The sequence below is a fragment of the Falco naumanni genome, chromosome 11 (genome assembly GCF_017639655.2).
Source record: "Falco naumanni isolate bFalNau1 chromosome 11, bFalNau1.pat, whole genome shotgun sequence".
NCBI lineage: Eukaryota > Metazoa > Chordata > Aves > Falconiformes > Falconidae > Falco > Falco naumanni.
The window spans coordinates 22,956,296-22,983,102 of NC_054064.1; the positions used below are offsets into that span (position 1 = coordinate 22,956,296).

The window sequence follows — 26,807 nt, forward strand, 5'->3', positions numbered from 1 at the left end:
CAAAAGTCATTAACTTGTATGTAACTGTGCTTCTACAACTTTTAATGTGTGCAGTATGATGATCTTGAATTATATGGTGCTTCATGGTTTTCCTCTCCTCCTTCAGAGCGCAGATGAGGCGTTATATACAGAGTGAAGCAGTTGAGCTGTAGCCAATTACTGTTCTCATTTTTAATAGAACAAATAGCTGCCTCGTTGCTCTGTGTGGCATGTGCCCCCTTCTTGCTCGGTCAGTTCTTTATTACCGTCATTTGTGTGACACCCCCATAGTCTGGTGCTGACTGGGTCCCTCTGAAGCACTTGGTTCCCCTTCAGGGTTTTTTGTGTAAAATAAAAAGTTGTGGGTAGATGTCCAGAAGGAAAATTAGTTTTTACTGTGTTGTGTTTGTGGTAGAGTTGGCAGAAGCTGGTGAAGTTTTAGCTCCTTCTTTACTATTGTCTGGGTGGCGTCCAGTCAGTATCTTCTGACCTGCATCGTTGAACTTATGCTGAGAACGTTTAAGAAGTTTCTGCCTTGAAAAGCAAACACAATTGTTTCAGGTTCCTGTATGAAAAGATTCTATCATGTCTTCAGGTCAGATAAGGACATTGCTTATGCACTGGAGTTACCTTACTGCCCGTTAAGTTTCTAGAGAGTCTCCTAACTGTGTTTCACAGCAAATGCAGTATTGGTAGTCACACACACACACAACTGAACCTGGCAGTTCTGTGGATGTACGGGGGCTCCTGGAGGAAATGTTTTTGTGCTGACTTGTTAGATACTTCGGGTTGCAAAGTAGCTTAGACTTAAAAAGGGAATTTTAGTGCAGTATTTTTGTCCTGGTTTGGAATGGGCAGATTTACATTGGGGATGCTTTTCCTCACCATGCCATTTGTGGCTAGTGACCCATGTGACACTTGTTTCAGTTCAGTTTAGCTTCCAGAAGAGTTCATAGAGGACATAAGCTATTCAGTGCTGGTTTGAAATTTCTCTTGGCTCTTTAAAGTTGACTGCTTTTTCTAATCTCTTTGCTGTCTCCTGTGGGACATACTCATTGCCAGAATTTCCTAGTACCATATGAGCTGTTGGTATTCTTGGCTCTGTTTTAAATGAGTCCAGCTTTTTTTGCTTGTTTGAAAGACTCAAACCATGGAAGTTTCAAAAATGTTCTCAAGACTGCCTCTTTTCCATCCACCTGCCCCATGGCAAAATCAGTTATATTTAAGTGAAATTTGCTACTATTATTGTTTTGTGTGTGTGTGCGCTTTCCCACTTCCTAGTTTTCTGCCAAACTAGCACTCAGTAGTTCTAACATCAAGTTTGGAGCAGAGGCAGGAGGTTAGCTTGCTAAACTCAAAGCTGTTTTGACAAAGCCATCTGGAGTGCTTAGCCTCAGCCGCCTTTTGGATTGGGTGGTCTAGAGTTTGTAATATTGCCAGGACCAGATGCAGATGTAGCAATGAGAATGTACGCGTGTTTTTGAAAAAACACCTTCTACAGTGTCTGGGCTCCCAGGTGCAATGTTAGCTGTGAGATGCTAGCCAAAGCAGTGAGGTTAAAGGAGGCCTTCAAATGAAGGGACTTGAGGTCATCTGGTGCACAGGAGGTAATTCCAGAGGCAAGAGAGCAGCCTGAAGATGTATGAGATTGTTGGGCCAAGACACACAAAGTGTCTGAAGAGCATCAGTTGGTTGGTTGCTGTTGGACTTGATTTTACGAAATCATAGAATCATTTAGGTTGGTAACGACCTTTAAGACTGAGTCCGGCCATTAACCTAGCACTGCTAATTCCACCACTAAACCATGTCCCTAAGTGCCACATCTACAAGACAAAGCAGTACTGCCTCTGTATCTGTTTAGCTTATCCCCAAAATCTACCAATGTTATTTGGCTTATAGCTACTTTCTGTCTTAGCTGTCTTTCTGCCCCAGAAAAAAGAAGCCTTTAGCATTGGTTTGCATTGGCTGTTCAAAGCTGTCAGAGCAATGCTGGTCTGCTGAGGGTTAACTTGGTTTCAGCTAACACCCTGTCACCTTGCTTTGAATATTGGGTTGTCTTGTTGGGGGAGAGCACTTCGCTTCTAAACACGGGAGAGCTGAACCACTGGGAGAGGCTTTCTCATATTTTCATTTTCATAGGAGAATGGCAGCTACTGAGATGTATAAAATTTTAAACCGTTCCAATTTAAAGGGCTTTAAATATTGAATGCAGTCAATTTTTCTATAGGCAGAGCAACCATGGAAAGAGAAGTGGCAAAGTTTGGTCTTGTTAAGGGCCAAAGGTGCTCTATTAACTTTCGAGGGACAGACAGCAGTCTTGTGTAAGAAAATCTGGCTTTTCTACCAGATGGTAAATTATTATAGAGCACTAAACAGTTGCAAAAAGATCAAGTCTATAAAGCATCTGGTAGGGTAACTGACAATTCATCAGTTTTGCATGATGCACGTTGTATGCATCTCATGGGCTTGAGAGGAAAGTTATAAATCTGTCAAGCTTGAAACTGGAGAGAAGCTTGATCATATTTGCTGCAGTAAGAGGGAAATCAAGAGACAGGCCTATTCTTCAGCTGAGGTTTTTGTGTTGCTGAGAGTTACTCCCAAATGAGGTCTGCAGAGGTGCCATTCGCATGACTTCTGGGCGCTCTGCACTCGAGGATCTGGGGATCTACAGGCTTGTCAGCCTGACCTCGGTGCCAAGGAAGATTACAGAGGAGATCATCTCGATTGCCATCACGCAGCACGTGCAGGACAACCTGGGGATCAGGCCCAGGTCCTGCCTGACTAACCTGATCTCCTCCTGTGGCAAGGTGACCCGCTTAGTGGATGAGGGAAAGGCTGAGGATGTTGTCTGCCTAGACTTTAGTAGACTTTGACACCGTTTCCTACAGCATTCTCCTGGAGAAACTGGCTGCTCGTGGCTCGGATGGGTGTACTCTTTGATGGATAAAAAACCAGCTGCACAGCCGAGCCCAAAGGTGGTGGTGAATGGAGTCACATCCAGCTGGTGGCTGGTCCCAAGTGGTGTTCCCCGGGGCTCAGGGATGGGGCTGGTCCTGTTTAATGTCTTTATCAACCAAAACCATGTAGATATGGTGTTTAGGGACATGGTTTAGTGGTGGACTTGGCAGTGCCAGGTTGATGGTTGGACTGTATGATCTTAAAGGTCTTTTCCAACCTAAACAATTCGATGGTTCTAAAATACACCATTAAATCAGGCACTTTTGTTGTTAACGGAAGTGAACGAAAGAGGAAAAGCGCTCTGGAAGCTGTTCATCCCCAACTTGGTCTGGTATATACCTAAGATGTTTTCAGCACCACCTGTAAAACTCACACGCTGTCCTAATCTAAGAGCGTTTGACACACATCATTAGTTTTGACACAGTAATTTCAGCCCTGGGTGCTTTCCCTGCCCATGCCCCCCCGTCCCCGTCCCCAAGAAGAGCAGCCCCTTCAGATTCTGACTGCTGTTGAGCCAGATGTAATGCTGCCTAAAGTGTGCTTCATTGGCTTTGCTTCTCCAGGCTGCACAAATTAGCACCATACACGCAGAATTTAGAAACATAATCTTGACTCTTAATCCAGGCGCTTCTTCCCATTCCCGTGTGGGCTGTATCTGGAGAGCTGGCTAACACCGGACAAACTGCGCGGGGACTGAATGGAGTTTCCCCGTTGGAATAGAGCTTATGCAGCTGTAAAGATACAGCTATCTGTCTCTGTCTCTGCGGTGTAAGACATGTTAATGGTGCTTTTAGTAATTCTTTGGCAAGAGATGAATGAGGATGTGGAGGTTGGAGAGTAACAAAGAGAACTGAGTGTGTGGCTGGTATGAGGAGCCTCTTCTGCACTATTCAGAATCTTACTGCTGAGCTTACTTGGATTTATGCTTTCTTACTGAGATAATAAAAGCAGGATGAGACTATCAGTATTCTCTCTGCATCTAGGGTAGAACCAAGTTATTTTGTAAACTATTTTCAGATGTCTTGGCTGTAGATGCTGCATAAATAAAGATTTCTCTGTGTTGTGTGATATTGTAACATGTGAAAAGATTTACTGTGCAAATACAGTAACAGAATGGAGAAGAACTATGATCTGCTGTTTGTTAGTACGATGTGATGTAAATATTTGCCCAGGTAGATTCTCTTGAGATTTCTTGTGGGTTTCCCTCGGTACTGTCCTTGCTGGCATTCTTTGAGCACTATGTTTTTGTCAGAAGTAAATGTGTTCATAAGGTGATACTTCCATCAAAAGCTCAGCAATTCTCAATAAATAATAATAAAAAAGGATACTTCCTCTTCCAAAACCCCAGCAAAATGCAAAAAATACCTTTTTTTTCAAGAGCAGTCTTGAACGTGTTTTTGAAAAGTCTGCCAGCACAGATGAGAGTGGTGGCTTGTGCCACATACAGCCTGTGCGCTTGCAGATACTTGGCTTCAAGGGTACTCATAGTGTCCACTTGGGCTGGCATCTGCCAGCATGAGATTTTTTCAGTAGTGATGCTGTGTTGGCAACTTCTGGTAACTCTTGCAGCTTAGTGAAGGAGAACCTTTTTAACAGATTTTGATGAGTGCTGAGCTTGCGCTGAGATGCCCAGCACTGAAAGAGTGAGTTCCTGTCCCTGCTGAAAGTTGTCACTTTGAGGGATTGGGGCTTGCTCACTCCTTCAAAATCTGTCTAACAGGCAGACCTTGGACCGTCAGGAGAAAGTAAAATGAGTATATTCTCATGAAAAGAGAAAGGAGACAGATAAGCGGAAATTGCATTCTTTTTAAATAGCTGCCTTTTTGGGTTTGGTTTCAAGGAATTTTCTGTATTTCTATATCCAAGCAGATGCCTAAGTTAAGCCAATTTCCAAGATAATTCACTTTGTTTTGGAGAAGGAATATCCAATCCTCAGTTCTTTCAGACGGTCTTCTTTTAAGACCTCTCCTTTTTTGGGAAGTTGAAGCTTAGGTGTTTGCTTTGGGTAAAGCGTCTCTTTATAGAAATTTCTTACTAACCTTCTGCTGTGACTGGTAGCCCAGTGAACTGACAGCTGATGCAGTTCAGCTTCTGTTTCATCTGCGTGGACCCGTCGAGACTTGCCTGGTGTACACCAGCTCAGCTGGATGGGCAGAGCTACGCTTAACGTGTAGTTGATTGCAAACCACCCTACATACGCAATCAAACACGTCTCTCTTGAGAGTTGGATGAGGAAGAGCTACATGAGTTTAAGACTGTTTCTTGTAACGTGCAACTTCAGAACTATTTGTTATTAATAAGAACAACTAAAGGATGTATTGATAGGCCATAATAGAGACTAGACATGAACATAAACTTGAAGATAGGCATGCATTTATGCCTCATGACCCTTGAAATCAGATTATTGGATTAGGGGACATCAATATGGAGCTTTACTGCTCAAGCAGGAAAAATAGTTAATTTCACTTTAAAAGTAACTAACTATTTCTTTACAATGTAGTTTAGTACTGTGAAGTTAATCTGTATGTCATATTTAATCATTTTCCTTTTCTTCCTCTCTTGGTTTGCAGGAGTAAGTCTGTGTCTGTTACACTGGATGTACTGACCACTTGCCTCTGACTGAAGAGAACTTGCTCTACTTTGGAATATGGTGCCTAACTTCTGTGTCCCAGTACTCACTGTGCCAGCAGCCATCCTCTGCTGCTTGATGCTGCCTTTAGCAGGAGCAGACAGTAAGTAACGTTCAGTTTTGGAAAGCTTGAATACCTTGAAAAATATCTTTCCACAAATATTAAACCTTCTTGGTTTGTACAGGAAACACTGAGGATGAGGGGATAACACCCCCAACTCCCCAGTCTCTACAGTATGTATGTGAAGGGGCACAAGTAGAACTAAAAAGACTGACAAAATCTATTCAAACACAGGAAGAGTTTCTGTAGTAGCTGCAACATCAAAACCTGACAATTTGATTTTTAACATCTACTGATGAGTAAAGAAAATTGGGGGCGGAGGAAGAGAGAAGTAATGGGGTCACAGTAATCCCTGTTACTTAATCTTCCTTGTTCTTTTACCAGCTCTCGTAATTGCTGTAGTACTGAGGCATCTCCTCCTGAGTCAGTAGGTGATTGAGAGCTGTTGGGGAGAGGATGTCATTTTTTACCTTCTGGTATAGCTCTCCTACATCTGTATTTCAGCAGAATTAGAGTTGAATGTTTCCTTGTGGTTGTACTTTAAGTTGTTGTGTCCATGCCTGTTGTCCTGATAGTCTTACAGTGCTGCTGTGACTGACTGATTGGTCCCATCCAAGCCAAGAAGAAAGCTGTGCACAAAACGCTCTTGTGGACAGGCAACAGGAGAGAATATTGGCTGATGGTGGGCTACTGAAAATACCTTAAAGTAGGAATTTCTCGTTGAATAAGTTAAGCAGAGTGCAGGACATCTTGTGGGTTCTTTGCTTAGTTTCGGTCTTCATAACTCATGTATTCACTAGGCTATCCCCAAGTATTTGTGCAGTCCCCTTCCCCTTGGTTTTTTTTAAACCAGTAACCAGTTTTTCAGTGTCAAAACATTTGCACATTTGTTGCAGACACTGGCAGTTGTGAATACATGCCTTAGAAAGAGCCCAGGACTCCTGGGATGCTTCAGTCGGAGCAGAGAGGTGACTGTGATGCACCTCCTGAGCTGCCACCAGCCATCTGCTTCTCACTCCAGCTTTAGTCACCAGGCTTATAATTAAGATGTAATTTTGTGAAAGTTGAAAGAGATATTGATTCATGTTGGTAGGAGCCTGGCTGAATGGAGAAAACAGGCTGGGGGGTCCTAAATGTCCTTGATTGAACAGGAAGGAGTAAATTTAGAGAAGCTGGAGAGAAGAGTGAAAGGGGGATGTGAAGAAAGAAACAAATACATTGTTTTTGTCATCACTAGGGGTGACTTGCACAGGCAGCAGATTAGCATGTGGTCTGTACACAGTCTGAGCTGCCCAGTTAAACTGGGGGCAGCAGCTGTCTCCTTCCTCAGCTTTCTTCTCTGGCTGCTGGTGCTGCTGAAATCTGCTTATTCAGATCACTTCATGTCTACACATTGTAGCCCAGTTCGGAGTCTGGCACAGAGAAGTGTATGTTTAATGTGCTGAGGTGTATAAAAATTCCCCAAGGTTAATTATCTTTATCCTAGCCTCTGCAAAGGAGAGAGGCATCACTTTATCAGGTATGTAGAAACTGGTGGAGCTTGAGATGTCCTAGGACAGTTCTTCACTGGAGGATAACTTGCAATAGACATGGTTTGATAATTCTGTGGAATACTTCCACATGCTTAAATTTAACAAAATTGGCTTTGTTTCACAGGCCTATACCCAAATACTGGTGTCTCAGATGTGGAATGCTTCTGTGTTGAGAAGCAAGCCTGTCTCTGTGTATGCCTTTTTCTCTGGCACAGCCTGACTCTGAATTACTTTTTCCTAATCTGGAAGGCAGATCTGGAGGACAACGACCTTTTAACTGCCACAGCCACCATGGATTAACTGAGGGTTTCATAGGCTGGAAAGTGTTGCTCTGTGTATTTTAGCAACTTACAGCTCTTCTGTTATCTTACCCACTGAACCTTGCCACTGACTGTCAGTGGCAGGGAGCTGTGTGAAGGGGCCTGCTCTGCGCCTCCGCAGGGGGGGGGGAAATCAGCCCCAAACCCTGCATATTTCATGTCCTGCCATCAGTGATGCAGACGGGCAAGATACAGTGGTGAATATGACACTGGGGAGTCCTGGTTCAGGACGGCAGTGAGGGGCAAGGCAAAGCTATGATAATACCTGCACACTGAAGCTTCCTGTAAAAGCTAGAGAGGAATGCTGTGAAAAGAGCGTCCCGTACGTACCCTCTTTGGTTTTTTGGTCCCCTAAGCATCCTGTTGGCTCTAGTCAAAGACCATTTATTTACATGGATTCTGATGTAATACAGCTGTTCCAGAGATCTCACCGTGATTCTTCCTGCCCGTTGCAGTGCTGCTTTAATGCAGTGGAGGGATGGGTAGGCTCTGTACCTGCAAAGCATTCCTGCATTTTCCCAAATAAAAGCAATGTGATAATGGGAGCGGGGTTATCCCTGGAATTCCTGGAGTCAGTCCCCAGAATTGCTTTTTATAGGAACAGTATGGATCGAGGGCAGGGAAGGAAGGCAAGGGATGGACTGTACTGCATCCCTGGCAGCCGGCTGCCCCGTGGCTTGTGACTGGGTGCTTGGGGAGCACCCACAAGCGGGGCTTCCCTACCTTCCCTGCCTGTGCTTTGGAGCTGCTGTTGTCGCAACACATTCAGCATCACTGCTGTAGCTTCCTGACAATTAGACAGCTGGCAGATAGCTAGATGTTAATGCCTGAGATAAACCAGATTGAATATGTATCACCTAGTGGAATTAGCGCCGGGCGTGTGCCGCGATGCTTCTCCGGAATTGAGTTCACAGGAGCTGTGGATAATGTCAGTGCTGAGGAATTGAAGGGGCATCCAAAGGTTAAACGTGTGGCAGTATGTCAGAAAAAGAAAGGCTCACTGGGTGCTCTCCTGCCAGCAGGATGGGAGCAGTGGTTTCCTGGGTGCTCTGGTGAGGTGCTGGGAGGGAGAAGGTGAGTGGGAAGGGGCACGTGTGTGTGAACAGTGGATACAGAATTGCTAATTTGGCAGAAAGCACTTTCAAATCCTCCCCGGCTTTTACAGACTGCGGTAAGAAATTATTAAATTTTCTCTGTGATCTACTGTGTTTCTGTCAGGGTGACCCTAATTCCATTAGAGCAGCTCAGAGCTGATTCAGGATGGCTGTTTTTACACTTTCTCCCTCAGCTTGCTTGTAGGTTTTTTTAAATGCGCTCTGTGCTTCCCTGTCTGTCAGCTTTTGATTGTGCATGGGAAAAATGGCTTTGCAGATTTCATTTAATGTTCAGTTCAATTGTCAACTAAAAGATGCTCTTTTCCAGCTTTTGGAAATATGTCATTTACTCTAATAAAAGAAAAAACAAAAATCCCCTCTCAAAGCAAAATGCAGAGAAAACAGGAAAAAAAACCCCAATACTGTCATCAGAAATCATCAGCAACATGTTTTGTTGTTGGCTTGTTTTTTTAAAAATTAGGCTTTGTTTTTGATGTCCTGGACACAGCTTCCATTAGCCAAAGGAAGAGAGCAGGTGACCCATCCAAAGTCTTTCCTAACCAAAATACATCTTGGTTTGTCTTGCGCAGAATTTCAAAGGGTTTAAGGAAGCAAACTACTTCAAAAGTGACCTTGTAGAAGGAAGGAACTAAGGCAGTATTAGGCCAACTACCTGTGAAGTGATAAGTGGTAAACAAACAATTTGCACCTTTTGATTTCTGAAGATAGAGCAAACTTGGCTTTTGTTGCAGCAGGTGGGGAAGCTTGCAGCAGTGAGCTGGGACTGGTGGAGGCAGGTCTCTGGCTCTCACCACCTCAGGTGAGCAAGGACCCAAAGTCTGAAGTGTCTCAGGGCTGCCCTCCCCCTTTTAAGAGATAGTTGCTTTATATCTGAAAGGTTTGCAAATTGCACATTCTAAACTTTTTTTTTCCCAATCAGTGATGTTTCTTGGATGCTAACTGGATTGAGGAGACACATTAAAAAAGAAAATAGGAAGGTGAGATGCTGATACTTGGAAACGTTGGGAAAAGGAAGGGTACTGATGGCCTTTCTAGACACACAGCTCTGTTTTGCCAGGGATTTTGCATCGCGCCTGAGGTGCCATCCAGAGGTTTTGGACCAAAGAGCACTGGAGCATTTGTACAGTGGTTGGTTCCCTATGTGCCCCAGCTCTTCTGTCCGGTCTTACTGTTTTGTGTTCCTGGGAGCCAGGAGTAGCGTGGCAGGTTTTGACTCCCTGATTCAGCTCTCTCTTCTTCACTTCATAACCTGCATGATGCCTCAGCAACAGCTCAGCTCCAAATACAGCTGCTCTGGGCCACCCTGCGGGACAGACTTGCTGTTGTGCAAGTCTGGAAAACAGCCGTTTATGCAGAGCTGTGCAGCAGGGTCCCATCCCAGAAGCCGGACCTGAGTCTTCTTTGCTGCTGCCTTGCATCTGTTTCTGCTTCCTGGTTTCATGTTTGCATGCCTGTCCCTAAACACTGTTTGTAGTGATTATGTGTTGGTGCAATCAGATCCAGCTACTGCAGCACAAGTAAATACTAATTTTCTGCAATTCTGCCTTGACCAGCTTGACAAATTCCATCAGTTAATGGAAAATATTGTTTAGGGAACCCCTGTACCTGAAGCATTGGGGTTGCATCGTTAAAGGACAGATTGAAATATTAACCATAGTTATTGTGCAGCTTTATTTTTGGTGTCCTTACTCATCATATACATATTTAGGTATAAGTGGATTCCGTACTTTTCCATAAAATGTCTAAATGCTGCCTGCTTGTAACTGAACGTTGCAGACATCAGGGTAGGAGGGATGCTGTGAGAGAAAATGCCACATATAGAGTAGACAACAAATCTTTTTCTGCGTTTATGGCCAAGCCCCTTTTAGTTCCAGCAGTTTCAAGAGTCATGTGAATCTGGGTAGCTACCTACGTCAGGTCACAGCATTGTCATTTGTGTGTTTTATTTTTTGTTAAAGCCGACATCATTCATCAATCAACATCAGCTGCTAGGTCAAAAGTCCGCCTGGCCCCCAATGCCTTACCTAGCAATGGTCACTAGAGAGACATATGCAAGGTGTAAGAACAGCAGAAATCCATAGTGATCCCTTCCGGGTGTCGTCTTCGAGCCTTCAGCGAGTGGTGGCCGGGGGAGATGGAGTGGTAACTTCAGACAGGCTCACTCTGAGTTTTGCTGTCAGGCAACGCTGAGCGTGTTGTCAGTCTTCAGGGACATCCTGGGGGCAGGGGTTTCCATGAAGACCAAGGTGTAGGCTCTGACTTTCGCCTCTACACCATGGCTGCTTGTTTAACCCACTTACTGCAGCTCTGCAGGGCTGAGCAGCCTCATTTGCCCTTCACATCATTCAGGCTTGCTGTGTAGCCACAGTTTCTCCCTTGCCTTCACAAGGGAGTTCCTATGTTTAAGTGTCCATTTATCTGGCCCGGTGGCAAATGTTGAGGGGGTGATATATTTAATATACGTTCTTTGAGGGAGAGTGTGCTTATTGGCTTGGTGATATAGAAAAACAGTAAAACTACCTGCTTAAAATTTTATCTTCAGTGTAAATTCATAGATTTTAAGGCCAGAAATCAGATCAGTGTAGTCTTCTACTCTGACCTGCATAGCACAGGCTGTATAATTTCAGCTAGTAATTTCTGCATCTGCTTTTAACAGCTGTGGATGAGCTAGCACGTAGCTTTTAGGAGGCTATCAAATCAAGATTTGAAGACTAAATGGTAAAGAATTTACCCGTCTCCTATGTGATCTGTAAAAATGGCAAGTAATCATTCTTTTTATAAATCTGTATTTATTTCAGGCTTTGGTTATGCATTTTTTGGGTTCAGACACTGTGTCAGCTAGTCTGAAGACTCCTGCTATTTAGTGCAATCTCCCTGAGAAGCAAGTTAGTGTGTAGGAGTTAGACAAGCTGAAAGTTTGTCGGTTTTGTTGTAGAAAAATGTGTTGGTCTTGATTTTTATGATCAGAGATAATTTTTATAGTTCTTCGCTGATATTCCAGACTTTTCAATATGTTTTTTAAAGTCAAGGGACCGGGACCAAGAAGAGAAGTGGCTGCACCTTGCCACAATACTTGCCACATCTTGCACTTTAGCCCTTTTACCCATAGCACTGAGCAGGGAACATGATCCCCCACAATGACCTTTGCATCCCTCTCTGGGCCTCTTGATTCTCAGGATACAAACTCCTGTTTCATCGCTATATCTTGGGGGTTTGCTCATGAATATATGCCCCTAAGTACATTAAAACACATTTTGCTGGGTCTCAGGTCATCCAGTCATCTGAGTAATTCTGTACAGGTAATCTTCCCTTGCTGTTACTAGCTGACTACTGATTTGGTAAAGTTTGCCCTTTACTTTCCGAACCTACTTGCAAGGTAGTTGCATTTATTCAGGGATGTTAATCTGCTGTGACTGTTTGCAGTGGATGCTGTGTGTATATTAAGGAGATGCTTAAAATATTCTGTAGTAGCGATGGTAAGGAAAGTAGGATTCTTTGCAGGTGGAAAGGAGAGCTAGGAAGCTGATCAGATAATGTGGTCTGTCATGCTGCTGCTTGCTACTCGGAGTACTAATGTCAGATGGGGGAAAAGTATGAGATCTGCTAGAGCTTTCAGTGTTTTAGCTGAGCAGTTGTAAAAAGCAATGAAGTGGTAATAGGGATGCTTTTTTTGCTTCTTTGATTATCTGTTTGTTATATTGGCGCTTCAGAATGATCCTGTAATATAAGATGATCAAGCTCATGTTTGTGAACAACCAAGAGTACGAAATTTGTTTGCTCAAAATGTTAATCTTTTTTGATGGTGAACATGTTTGGTTTAAAAAAAGCATCTGTTCATGGATGCTTTTCCTCTGGTAAGCTGTCTGTGTATCAGTAGCTGAAAAGTGTACTTTTAATTGAATGCTGTATTTAGTCTCTTGTGAGAATCAGTGCTTTGTCTATGCCAAAGAAAAATCTCATTTATTTTGTCACGTGAAAACACCGTAGGGTGCTTACTGAAAGTTTTAAGTCATAGAAATGGCTTTTGCCTTGCATACTATTGATATATGACTGCTGAATTAAACCAAAGCACATTTTATAGTGGATGATGGCGTTACATATGTATATGAATTGTAGCCTTGCTTTGAATGTCAGTTACGTTTGGGCTTTCTCTGATGCATCATAACATTAAGCCTTCACAACAAGAGGCACTCACATGGTATTAAAAAGAAATAATTACAGAATATATTGCACTTCACGTAGTACAGGCTGGAATGAACTTGCAGTCCTGCTGTGCTTTTCAGGTGGCCCTTCATTGCATGTATTATTCATTACTTCCTTCCCCACCCCACCCCCCATCAGTAATTAACAATACCACTTCCAGGAATGCATTTTGTAAAATTGGTTTGACACATGTAGATAGAAACTGTCAAAACTTAAAGCAGATGGAAATGCCACCATTTTCCAGCAAAGGTTCGTGGCACCAAGGGGGACCATTCTGACTTGGTGCTCTGGATAAAATCAGCATATCAGAGGTTTGGGCTTGGTTTGGCTCTGGTGTGTGTGGTTATTCTACTTGAGCCAATAACTGGGTTCTCTGGAAGTAGCCATGGTCTCATAGACAGGACCATAATCGGTCTGCTGTTTGCATTAGTTAATACATACTGCAAATTTAAAAGGAAAGTTGCACTCGGGCAGTTCCTCTTGCTTGCTTTGCCAGCTTTTCTTGTGTATTTTTTTAGGTTTTTTTATTATAAACTCTGCCTACATCTAATGAATTTGTTGGCTCACCTCAAAGGTGAGTGATAAAAGCCATTGCATGTTAATTGCCGTGCGTGGAGAAGACAGTGACTCTTGAGCATCTCTACTTGGGTATCGGAGTGCAGAACACCTACCTATTTTCTTTGGATTTATTTTTAGCCAAACTCACTTCACCTGTTAGTAAAACTGTTGTTGTGTTACCTCTGTTAAAGGTTGTTTTGAAAAAGGGGCTTAAAGAGGCCAGGAAATGTTCAGCAGCTTCACTCTCATAGGTCTTTTGCCCCTGAAAAAAATCTCCATTTGTAATAAGTGTTTTGAGTCTTGTCATTAGCACATCTGTGGCAGGCAGGCAGTACTCTTTGTTTTCACCCGCTTGTCAAACCCAGCTGGTGGCTTGTGCAGGTAGGAGATGTGAGCGTGTCACCAAGCTCCTGCTTTCGGCGTGGGGCCATATGTAAGGCAGAAGTGGCACTAACTTGGTTTTCAAACCTGAAACTGAAGTTCTGTCTTTTGACATAAATGTGAGAGTTGCTGTGCATTAGTTCCAGAAAGGATTTCCATCTTTGAAAAAAAGATAACAGCTTGGAAGTGAGAAGGCTTATAAGTGTATTGTACTGGCACTGTGTTTAATTTAGAAGACAGAAGATTCACTGGAAGAACTGAATGATGAGTAGTGAAAATCTTGTGAAAGGCTGAAAGTTAAAATACTGTTATGATGAAGTTGACTATGTATCTTAATCCTATTAAGCATCAAACAGAAGCTTTCAGTAGTTTCAGGATGGAAGAAAACCCTTAGAGAAGGGAACTTATCTCGTGTATTCACCACATTTGATGTATAGGGCATTTAAAAAATAGGGAGGGGGGTGTGCTAGCAGGGGGAATCAGTAAAACTTGAAGAAGAAAATAGAGAGAGGACTTGGATGCCGTGTCCTGCCATGGTGCTCTCATTCTTGGCATGCTGACAACAACGAGTTTAGTATAGCTCCGGGGAAGATGATGAAGGCAGTCCAGCAGCTGGAAAGGCTCCTTTGCTCCTGTTTGGTGTAACAGGTAATGGTCCTGGCTGTTGACTTGTCATTTATACATGCTGTATATAGACTTCCAATACACTCTTTTATGCTCCATTACATACAATTTATCAGGGGTTACACAAAGTTCTTTAGTTATAACCTTTGTTTTCAGCTTTTTATGAGTTTTGTTTCATGGCTGAAACGTCTCTTGCTTGGTCTTCAGCCAAAGTTCAAGTCGGGGGCTGTATTTTATGAGTTGGACATCTGTTTTTTGGATCTTTATGCAAAAATTGTCTTTGGATGCTCTTAAAAATAGAGTGGAATATTATTGTTGTACCTGTGAAACAACCTGTGGTGTTACTTATAAGTCTCAAGTCTAAAATGCCTGTGAAAACATTTGACATTACTCCAGATGCGCTTCAGCAATCAAGAGAAAATGGAACTTGATTTGCAGAAGGGAGCGACCCATAGAAAAATAAGCTGCTGAATAGTATAAAGGGGATTCCTTGCTACTCATTAAGTGCATGTGAGTAAAGGATGTTGTCTGAGCTTGTAACTGAATTGCCTGTATATCCATTCTGTGAACGTAGCCAGAGCTGCTCTCATCTTAGCCTTTTGAAGACCCAGAGGTGCACAGCAGAGGCACTCCTCCAGGTGCTACAGCACACAGCCTGTAACGTGGGCAGAGGGAATTAATTCACATCAACACTGTGGAGTTTGTGTTCATTTGTCTATTTCTTGAGGCAGTTGCGCAAATAGAGAGTTTTCTTTGTTGAAGTTGCTCTGTGGTTGTACTGTAGGCCACAAGGGTTTGGACTTGTCTCGATGCCGCTTGTTGAACCTTGATTCTACCGTAGTAAATGCATGAAACATTTAATATATTTGACTGCCTAGGTTGGTTTGTTTGGGTTTTTTTTTTTTTTTCTAAAATCCTAAGATATGCTTTTCTTCCTATTGCTGCAGAGCTGTGTGCCTTTATTCTAGGAACAGAGTATGATTTTTGGGTTTTTATACACATTAAGACAGAATCCCTGTATTCTTTAGTTGGCATCTATGTACTGCTTAATGTCTTTTCAATTAGACACACAGCCTTCTGTTGCAGATAAAGCTGCTTTTTTTTTTTTTTCTGAGACAAATTTAGCTAAAATTTCTGGCATTGTCTTTAATCTGTAGTGTGAGAACAGTTCCCTGTGTAATTTTGAGGAATTTAAGAAACTCCATTTAACAGATAAAGAGCAATATGCAGTATACCACATGGTGTTTTCCAGGTTTATGTCAGATTATAGAAGATTCTATAAACTCTTTTGTGTTGTAATCATTGCTGGACTGCATCAAACTCAAGGTCTATTTGTCCCAGAACTGCCCCAACATAAGCCTCCGATGATGGCCAACAAATGCCACATGTTTTACGGAGGTGCAAAAAGAACGATCCCATACTCTTGCCTTTTCTCATCCCACCCAAATTAGTTCCCATTTCCTATGTAAAATTAGAAATTGTTGTAAGAAGTTAGACTTTTATTATTGCTTCTGTAAAGCCTTATTAATTCTAACAACTCTAAGTAGTGTTATATCCACATAGGCAAAGGAATAATGCCCAACATAGATTTGTCAAGGTCAGATCAATCTAATTTCCTTTAATGACAGGATAACAGGCTTTGTGAATGGAGAAGCAGTAGATGTCATTTATCTCTAGTACAGCTTTCAGTGCTCCCTCATGAGACTTTTTCTTGTGAAACATCTGCTCATAGGGTGGGCATTTGGCAGTTTGGTAGCATTCAGCATTTGCAGTAATGATCTCTGTGATAGAATAGAGAACATGCTTATTAAATTTGCAGGCAAACAACAAGCTGGGAAGAGCTGCAAGCATGTTGGAGGACACCATTAGAATTCAAAATGATCTTTACAAATTGGAGAAACTGTCTGAAAGGATACATGTCAATAAGGAGAAATGTGGATAGATGTTTGAAAATAGGAGTAATCAGCTACATAAATACAGAATGAGGCACAACTGCCTAGACAGCTGGTGTGCAGAACAGGTCTTGCAGTGCTAATGGATCAGAAACCATACTGGAGTCAACAATGCTGTGCTGTTGGGAGACGGAGAGACATCACAGTGATACGCAGAAATGAGGAGTACCATCTTGAAGACACATTAGATAGTCTTTCTGCTCTGCTCACATTGATCAGGCCTCCAATGAAACAACTCATCTTAAGCATCCTGTTGCCAGAATGGAAGGGCTAACTCAGTCCTCCCTGTCCAGTGCTAGGGGAAGAAATACTGTGCTTAAACTGCAGCTGGGAAGTTCAGGTCAGGCACTAAGCAAAGCTTGCTGACATGAAGGATTGTTGAGCACTGAATTGAATTTCCAGAGGAATTTCTGGAATCTCGTATACAAACAAAAAGTGTTCCCTCATACAGGTTTTGAATTGCCAGTGTTATTTCTTAGATGGAATGTTTCTTTGTCTTCATTTATGAACCAGGGAGGTGCAGACTCCTAGTCTGTCTTCTCTAGGACACTTGATACTCTGATATTTTTATGCTGTCCTTTTTCATCCTCCTCTCAAGTGACAATCACTGTCTTCCATCTGACTTTGTAACTGTGTGAAAGTGTTCTCCAGGCCCTTAGTCCTCCTTAGTGCCCTTCTCTGACTTTCTAGCTCTCGTCAAAAGGAGCTGATGGGGACAATACAGAGAAGACCATGCCATTAACAAAATGAGACTTTAAAACTTCCTCTATATGTAGTTTCCTCGTGAACCCTCATAGGTTTGCTGTATTTTTCTCCACATCTGTGCACTGACTAAAGGTCTTTCAGCTGCCTGTTACGATGCGTGGTTCATCTTCTGAAGCCATACAGTTAATTCAGCTCCGCAAATTGTGCCAGGCAGTTCTGGGTTTAGGTTGTGGGTTTTTTTTCTCTCTGTATATGTCATGCATCTGTAGGTAGTTGTCTGACCTGAGACTTTACCAGCTGTATGTGTATACAGAGTTCTGTTTTCAGGAGTTTTGCTGGTGAGGCAGCCGCTGCACCAAGACAGGGAGTTTTGGTGCGTGTACAATGGTTTCTGCCATGATGCACAAAAGCCTGTCTCTGACAGAGCACCAAATGTCTCTGTTGTTCTGCAGTGGCTGTCAAATATTTCTAATGAAGTTGATGTGGTTGTGCCAGACTGTGTGACAGTCTGCCTGTCAGAGCGCTCCAGGAGAGCGATGCTGCCTGCTGTCTAGAGCAACACTGACCGGCAGCCCTTGCAAGGTGCATTGAAACTGCTTCTGGCAGCAAAAAATGCTTTGGGGGACAATTGCAAAGGATGCTGTAGGTCTTGTAAGACCGTGTGATCAAAATTGGTCTTAATGCCTATTTGTGTGTATGAAAGGGAAGGTGTATTAGAAATGTGTGTTTGTGTAGAATGCTTTTAATGTCAACGGTAGTGGGAAGGAAGATGTGTAAGGTTTTTTTTCTTCTCCTAGTATTTGCTCTTCCTATGCATAACTGTGCATCAACCTGTGGAGTTGTGTCTGCTGAGTGGAGTCCCAAGACTGTCTGACATGGGACTGTCTCATGCTTCATGTTAAAAGATTATTGTTAATTCATTGCTACTTTGTTTTGTATAAGAAAAAGCTATTTGCCCACCTAAGCTTTTCCTTTCCTTGGCTTCATATGAACCATGTACTGCTTGGAAACCTTTATCAAAAAAAGATTAGGGGAAAATTTAATGAATTGATTTAAATAAAGGTGCAGGCCATTACATGAGTTCTTGAATTCTGGAAGCTCTAGCCATTATGTTGGGGTTTTTTTTGCAGTCAGACTTTGGATTCAAACTGCAATTATTTTTCACAAGACCGAGAATGAAGTCTGTTGCCTGTTATGAATAATAGAGTATGGTAATACCACACAGCTATATATGCAAACTCTGCAGACTGGCAGCACAGCTGCTAAGTGTTACGTTTTTAAAATATGTACAATCTGTTGTCAACAGAATTAAGACCAGGAACTTTGTATCGTTTGTTTCTGCATGAGGGTGTTTTGTAGGGATATTTAATGATGAACTGTTCTACATTTTGACCTTTAAAAAATTTTTCGGAGGCTTTGCACCTTCTATTGAATTGGGGAAATTGTCAGATTAAGACATGTGGAATCCTAATGGCCACCCTGACATTTCCTAGACCTGGCTGGATACCTGGGCTTGATTAGTTTTCTAATGTACCTGCTCTGCCAAACTGGAGAGGCTCACACACTCTGCAGCTGAGCTTTCTTTAAAGTGATTGCACTGTAAACCTCATTCCAATTAAAAGGTGAATGCTGTTCTAGTAATGGAAAGTTGTTTTATTGTTCCTCTCCCCAGATACGCATGTGAGTGGAAGTGTTGTAGGAAAGTGTTATCGCTGTTGTTTTTGTGGTTCATCCTTATCTTCCATCAGTTTTCATATACAAAAAAGTGAGAAATGCAGTATGCCCAGCTGTCTGAGGGTGAATGTGAATCAGCAAGATAAACCTTCAGAGGGTGTAATGGGCCTGACTACAGATGATCCTTCAGCACTTCGCTGCCATCCTGTAGCCTGTTAGCCTGTATTGTGTGTTGAGCCATAGGCAGCAGGAGAAAACAGGTGGAAATACAGCAAAGAACCCATGGCAGCCCATCATTTTGGTGCTGAGAAGGGAATGATTCATTCTCAGGCCATCTTCTGCTGCTTTCCTCCTCCTGTGTGTGGAGCAGTGAAATCAGAGGGAACAACCCAGGAGTATGAGAAAGTAAGAAATAAGTACATGTGAAGATGTAGTATGTTGCAGTGTTCTATCATGCCAGGAAAATGCTAGTACAGGCTTTGGAGTCCTGCTGTTTGAGAGAACACAGAGGTGAGTGCTCTTCCAAAACGCCAGTGCCAGGGAGCCTGGCACTGCTGAGCGCCTCCTCGGGTGGCTCTGTGCTCTGTTGCTCTCACCTGCAAAAAGGAAACGCCAACATTAGCAGATCACTGATTGTGTCTGTGCTGGCAGAGGGTCCCAGAACTGATTTATAGCACTTGTTCAGCTTTCAGCGAGCAGCAAATGCGTTGCTTAATTATTCATGGCAGATGTATTATTGCAGGAAATTAAGACATCAAGGAAACAAGTAAAAACTATTACTGAATAGAGCTATAAACAAGGAAAGGTGGAAGGAAATGCAGGGGCACAATGCTGAGACGTTAAAAAACCGTCATGCTTGGAAATATTTCACACCTTCTGAAAATAATTGGTTAAATTCCCAAGTCTTTAAGTGATCATTTGTAGTACATAATTAAATATTCCATTAGCTAACAAGTTGGGTTTAATTTGTTACATTTGTCATCTAAATTATCACATTTGTGAATGTGTGGAACCTTCCTATGGCTTCTTTCAGCATATCTACTTATGTAAAGACACAATTCTCTGCATCTGACTTTCCTCAAAAGATTTGGCATTTAACTTGTACAAGAAGGTTAGGTCAGCCTTTGGCTTTCTGTACCAAAGAAATTGGTTTTGGGTCCCTGGGCTACCGTTCTGCCTGGAGCGATGGTGGAGTTTGCTGCTGCAGAGAGTGGGACCTGAGTCTCAGCTGCTGGCACTGGATTTCCATTGCTTGAAACCGCTGCAGACAGGCGTGTGTGTGCCCAGCTCTCTTTTGGATGATACTGTGGCTTTATTCAAAGATTTATTCATGTGTGTTGGTGATCTCTGCCATGAACCTGTCCTGTAATCTGTGCCTAATGCCCCATACTCATACAGAGTCCAGAGCTGTTGGCTTTGAAGAACAGCCAGCACCTTCTTGCTCGTTGGGTGGCAAAGGTGGGGTCTGGTGTTTGCCCTCTCCCCTTTATGCGTGGAGGGAGTTTCTCATTTATTGTTGCTTGAAGTTCCCATTAGCTTTAAGCCTTGCAGATTTCATGACAGTTTTTGAAATATGTAGTCAGTAACTAACCAAAACTTACTGAGAAGGAAGTGGTTTAAAGAAAACCCTTTCAACTTCTCTTTTTAGAGTAGAATTCTTAGCTTTATTAAAAAAAATATACTGAGCATCTCTAAGTTTGTGTGTAACCTCAGGCTTCTAAGAGTTTCCATTTCATTACTGTTCATAAGCTCATTATTTTGGTACATCTGTAATAATTTTGAAGCCCTTTATAACTTCAATTATGTCGTTTGAATGTAATATTAGAAGTCCTGTTATGGAGGACTCGGAGCAATTTTAAGGCAGGCAAACGGGTGATTCACCACTGTATCGCACAGAGTGTGTCCGCAGACAGGGTTACTCTTTGAAACAGCTTTTCCATGGTGCAGGTATACAAAGTGGTAAAACTTCAGTTTTCATAATATATGAATATGAAAGAACATGAATAACTTCATTTTATATATATAATTCATAATGTATGAATATAAAGAATATGAATAACTTCATTATTCATAGTCTTTAAAATTTAGTGACAGAATAACCTCGTGTGGTTCCATTCCTATGATGGGAGGTGTCAGAGTCCATTTACAAACTTAGGACTATTTGGAGACTGTGCAAATATGGGAGATGGAAGGAAAATACTCTTTTACTTGTCCTATAAGGTTAATTTTCCTGAATCTTGCAAGCATGGTATATGTGCAGCTCATATATGAATATAACATATAATACGAATTGGGCAAAAAAAGAGATCTTGCAAGAATCTGACACTAAGTCATGAACGCTGAAGAACATGTTCCTAATTTGTGCTTTGTGAAAGCTTGCTGTTCTGTACACGTGCATCTCAGGATCGCCCAAACAGAGCTTTGCTTGCAGACCTAATCAATTGGCTCTCAAGCCGTTAAGCTTTTTTAATTACTCTTGTCAAAGTGAAAATTATGTGAAAGGACTTGACTGTGCAATTAGCTGCTGAGCATTTTCTGCAGCAATAGCGGGAAGACAATACTAAGTCCCAGAATAGCAGTAGATACAACCATAGGAACAAATCTGCTTCAGCGAAGAAAGAGATATTCTAGTAACTAATCTGAATGAAAGATAATTTATTTTTTAAATACGCATATATTCACAGATGCGAGCAGAAAAGGCTGTTTGTTAGAAATGCCTGTCCCAGCTGAATGCCAGGTTACTTACCACTTGATTTCCCTCTGGTTTGAGGGCTCTGTTCTTCATAAGCAGAGGCTGCTGCTCTGCCCGCAGTCAGGGCTGAGGCTGTTACAAGAGGTGCCAGCTCTTTGACCTCTAGGCTCCAGGGATGGTGTGCATGTGGCCAAATTTTAGGAAAAAAAGGTTCATCTTTCCTGTGCTGCAGCCATGGGAGAGCGCACGGTGGACACCTTCTGTGGGCTGCAAGAGCCTGGTTAGTGTTCGTTCAATGATCTATAGATCATCTGCTCAGACAAATTATATCTCTCAACAGCTTCACACTAAACTAATCTAGGCATTTAAAAAATAAATAAATGAGGCAGTATCTATAAAGAGCTCCCGTCTAGTGAAGTGGAGCAGTTGGAGCCTGATTAATGAACCCCATTTACCAGCCTGCGTGTGCGTTCACCGCTCCCCTCCACCAAGCTCTGTCATCCAGGACAGCCCTTGTCGAGCCACACCGTGCACCACCAGTGCCTCCGCCGGGACCACAAGCCACAGCGGTGGGGCCAGGACTTTCACCTCTGTGGCCAGTGCACGGCCATGGTTTGGAAGGCAAAGCTGAGGTGGGATATCCGTACTGCTGCTGGTGCCTGGCGGGGGCTGCACTGTCCCTCTCCCGGCTCTGCCGTGTCCAGAACCAAAGCGCAGTGGTGCGTGTCGGGGAAGATGTGATCTGGTCGGTTTGGTGCTGCTGCCCCTCAGGGCTCTAATGCGTTGGTTTTCACCAAGTTAGAACAGTGGTTTTATAAACGCGATAAAAGATACAGTTTAGATTTACTGGCTGTATTAAATCACTGAGCTGATGGAAGGGACCTGTGCCGGCTGCGTGCCGACTGACCGAGCTAACTTCTTTTCCTGGGAACTGGGAACGGTGAGGGCGGTGAACAAATCCTGGTACTCGTACTCCTGTGTTTGGAAATGCTCAACAGATTCGAAGGCTCAGAATTTTAATGTGGCTCTTTTCTGCACTGAGGGAGGTCTTTGAAGTCACTTGAACATTGTACTAAGCGTACATGCCAGGTTTTAGGTTATTTGTAGCCGAGTGCTTGATGATTTCTGATCTTCATTAGGCTGCGTACCAGAAGGTCAGTGTGCACGCATGCACATATGCCTAAAATAATTTATTCTGCTGCCTTTTAGTGCCTGCTGCACCTGGACATGTTACTAGGAAAGGAAATTGTTTCTTTTGGATACTGAGTAACAAAATTTCTCCCAAGACACAACATATTTACAAGGACTCCAGGACCCTACGTGGCTGGCATTTTTTTTCCCCATGAGGTGACAGGGCCAGATCCAGCAGCACCAAGATCTCATTTCCTTGTGGAGAGGTTTGAAAGCAGGTGAAAGGGCTCAGAAACCGAAGTAATACTTTTACTGGGCCTGACATAGTCAGCACATCAACTTCTGCTTTTGGATTATAGCTAGAGGCAACAAGATATTACGAGTATAGAAAGTTATTTTTAATGATGTAGAATATGTAGCCTGGCTATGTGTGTAAGCTGGCTACAGAGAAATAAAGGAAATGGACACAATTCAAGCTTAATTGTGGTTTTTGAGTGACTGGAGAGCTCTTAAGCGTGCAATAGCTCCTTTTTGTGTGTAATACCTCTTTCATTCAGTTCATGAGACAGAAGGGCTTTGCAAATGAATGGTCTGTGGTGGGGAAGGACACTGGTGGTGTCAATTGCCAGTTTTTCTTGCTGAAGAAGATGGAAGGAGTGTAATGAATGGGTTGTGGGACTCTGAGAGGGAAATCTCATGGTGAAAGTAGTTTTTTGTGTCTCAGAGGTATTAATTCCAGAAGTCATGGAGATGCCTTTAATTGTGAAAGGGGAGCAAATCTATATAGAGAGTAAATTTTTAAGAGAAGTAATAAAATGTAACCTAAATGCAGAAGATGGTGCCACTCCAGTTACATCATGAGGGCATTCACTAAAGGGACAAAACCACATAAATTTCTGGATTACAAAAAGTTCCAAATAGTCTCCAATGCGTGTCATCATGTGAATATTAATGTTAAGTTGCGTATTACAAATCCCTTGGAAGAGCAGTGAAGAGCTGCTTTCTGTTCTGAGACTTGATAAAAAATTTGGAGATTGGGACCAGGCTGTGAGCATCAAGTTAAGCTACAAAAAGGGTGAATAGGAGGGAAGAGCTGCATCTGCCTGGGGGAATTTAAATACCTTCTCTCTCGACATGTTTGCAGATGGATCACCTTACAGGTATGTGAGAAATGTTTGCATTTTTGAGCTCCAAGAGGTGCTTGAGACAAGCTGGTCTCCCATCTTCACCTCCCTCTTCCTCCTTTGCTTCTTGTGATTTAACATTTTTGAAGTTCTTTGGGGAGTTACATTTTGTCCCTGCAACAATTCTTAGATTATAAATTACTTTTATAAGCAAGTTCCCTTGACTGTGGACTGCCAGTCTCTGTAAATGATTTGGGGGGATACTTAATTTGAAGTTTCGTCATTGCTTATGACAAGTTGTTTCTGCTGCTGTCACTGTGGATGACTCATCACTCAAGTAGAGGGCTTAGCACCTCAGGAAACACGTAATGCAGGCAGTCCTACTCATAAAGTTTTTCCATCCCTAAAAATTAAAAAAGGTGGAAAAAGGTCCTGTGAGAGCTGTGGTGGACTCTGCTGAAATGGTGTGTGAGGCTTGTCTGCAGGACTGGCTCTGAAATGCGGAGGGGGAGGCAGGGGCCCTTCCTGATACTGAGTCAGAGAAGAAACTGAGGTGGCATATGTTCTTAATTCCTCTTATTTTCTCTTGAGCATATCTATGAGCACTTGGGGGAGTTTGCGAGTCTGTTAATATTTGTGTGTGTGCATGGGGACAAGGTGCCTGTTGCAGCCCCACCTGACTGGGGGTGTTGTGCTTTAAGAGCTGGGCTCACGGCACTGTATTGCATGTTCTTGCCTCAGCCATGGGGTATCGGGTGGGCGATTAGAAGGAAGTGGAAAAACCAGAAAATAGAGTACTGAAGTACTGGCACCATCTGGATGTGGCTGATACTGTGCTCAGTGTCTGTGTCGGAGCAAAAAGGGATCCCTATTACAATTATGCAGACACAACCCTTTATAGGGCAGGAGGAGGGAGTGGCTGCTTGCCTGAATTCCTGCTGTTTTGACATTACTGATGTTTTTCCCTGTAAGAAGCTTCAGTGAGGAAGCCTGACAGATGGCAACAAGGGAAGCGGTGCAGAGGCACTCCTGCAAAATAAACGTTGCGCTTTCACTGTTTCACTGAAGTGTTTAAAACACATGTAAGAATCTGGGCAGAACTACACAGGCATGCTACAGTGGTTAGGTGAAAATTCAGAAAAAAGCAGTGGCGGTTGTTTTTTCCACAGCCAAGTTGAATTCCAGGGATGCCTCTGAGAGAGCAGCTGCGAGCCCTGAATGCTGATGGGCAGCTGGTGCCGGTCCCCCACCAACTTCCTCCATGTTTCAAGAAAATTCTTGTGTTCTTGTTTCCAACATCACATTATAGAGTGCACGTGCAGCTGTATGAGTTCAGTGCAAAGGAACAAAATGATGAATGAGCTGGAAGAGTTTGAAAAGACGGGGGGAGTCTGGCTGGTTTGGGCAGGGGGTGGCTGTGGGCTCTGTACTGGCAGCCGGTTGGGGGTAGAGCAAATTCACTCGTTTCAAATAGTTATTCCAGGGTTTGGTCAGGTTTTAGCTCTTTGAGTACTCTTGGTCCCATGGGGAATTGAAGGGTTTGTTGCTGAAACTGGATGAGGTTAAGTGGGGGAAATTTTAGATAAATTGAGAAGATCATGATGTGGGCTGTTTACAGACTTGTGCCTTTTAAATCCAAGGCAGTGCTGGATGTTTGAAAGCACTTAAGGTTTGAGTGGACCATAAAAACGTGGGCAGATGTTCTTCCTTCTCGACTGTCAGCATTCAGGATATTCAAACCACTGTGGTGGCTTTCTTCAGAAACTGTTTTATGGGAATCTCTACAGTATTTTAAAACCCAACCAAGACTTCCTTCCCAATATTTAACCTTCACTACAGAGACATGTAAAAAACCTGTCCAGTGTGTGTTTCTGCAGGTATAAATTACATCATTTACATTACAAAGAGAAAGCCTTTTAAAATCAAAAGCAAAAGGTGGTGGAGTGGAAAGGTAAACTACTGCATCTCCACTTCATTACCTGATCTCTGAAGGTTGGGTTTCTTACCCTGGCTTTGTGCCAGTGCTGTGGCAGGCACGAGTTCAAGCTGCATTTATGCTGTGCTTGACTGTGGGTTTTGTTTTATTTTTTTGTTTCCAAGTCACCAATGTGTTAATGAATGCAAACTCAATTTAGACCCTCATAGGACCTTCTGTATTGCCTGTCGCACATTCGTCTGAAATGCGACAGAGAAACTAATCCTTTCTTTTTTAATATTAAAGAACAATAACAGCTTATTTAACACTGGGTAAGAAAGATGCTTCAACAGCAGTGCACTTCAGTGAAATAAGAAAGATATTTCTGTGAGCTGCTCTACATCAAAGCTTATGGAGCAGAATTTCTCTGCCACGATGTGACCTCTGCAGTGCTTCAAAGTGCCAGTGCTTTGCCCATCAGCCAGTTCCATGTTCCCGCTTTGACTAGTGGTGTTCTTGCTTAAACCACAGAAAAGGGCTTTTATCTAAACACTTTCCTAGGAAAAGTTTTCTTTAAGTATACGAACTTTTGAAATCAAATGTCACAAATGTTTTTTCAGTTGCCATACAAGCATACTTGGCAGGGATGGAAGAAACTTGAGTATAGGGGAGCTTCTTAGGAAAGGAACTCTCCCTTTTGGTGGTTTCTGAAAAACTAAATGCATGTCCTTTCAGTGGTTTTTATTTTTGCTCTTTTGTAGTTGTTGCATGGCAACTTGTGTGTTTTTGATGTAGCACTAACGTTTTAGCACTCTTACTCATTGAGGAGCTCTGTCTCATTTGTACATGTGAGTTGTATTTCTGTGCATTGTGTCATGGAAAGTGAGAGTAATTTATTGTCTTTGTTCATGGCATGTGTGATCTGGATCAAAGTTCTCTTGAAACCTCCATAAACTCGTAATAGCCAGCCTGTTATCAGTTGATGTTGGCCAATATCAGTCATTTTCCGTACAGGAAATGAAAATGTTCAAGCATTAGGCCAGGGGCCTGATCCGGTCTCCTTCCTGTTCCTTCCTTATCTCTCTGTTTCCATTATGTGTTGCTTTACACCGGGGACAGTTCGCATGCAGTATAGGTTGGGTGTCAATGTCATCTGCAAACCTGTTTATTTCCTCAGGATTTCAACATGTTGGTGATTTTCCAAAGAGGTTGGTTCAACCCATCAGCCTCAGAAGTTGTTCCATTTTGGTTGGG

At 42.7% G+C, this 26,807-nt stretch overlaps 1 protein-coding gene across 14 annotated transcripts in view; it reads left to right on the top strand.

Annotated features, from left to right (window-relative positions):
• The window catches only part of PTPRF (protein tyrosine phosphatase receptor type F), a 391,845-nt gene that overhangs the window by 131,100 nt on the left and 233,938 nt on the right, over positions 1–26,807 (top strand). For all 14 annotated transcript variants that reach the window (XM_040609901.1, XM_040609900.1, XM_040609907.1 and 11 more), the window contains one exon: positions 5,508–5,669. In XM_040609901.1, the coding sequence (XP_040465835.1) occupies positions 5,585–5,669 (85 nt within the window). In that variant the 5' untranslated portion in view covers positions 5,508–5,584. The remainder of the gene's footprint in view (positions 1–5,507; positions 5,670–26,807) is intronic.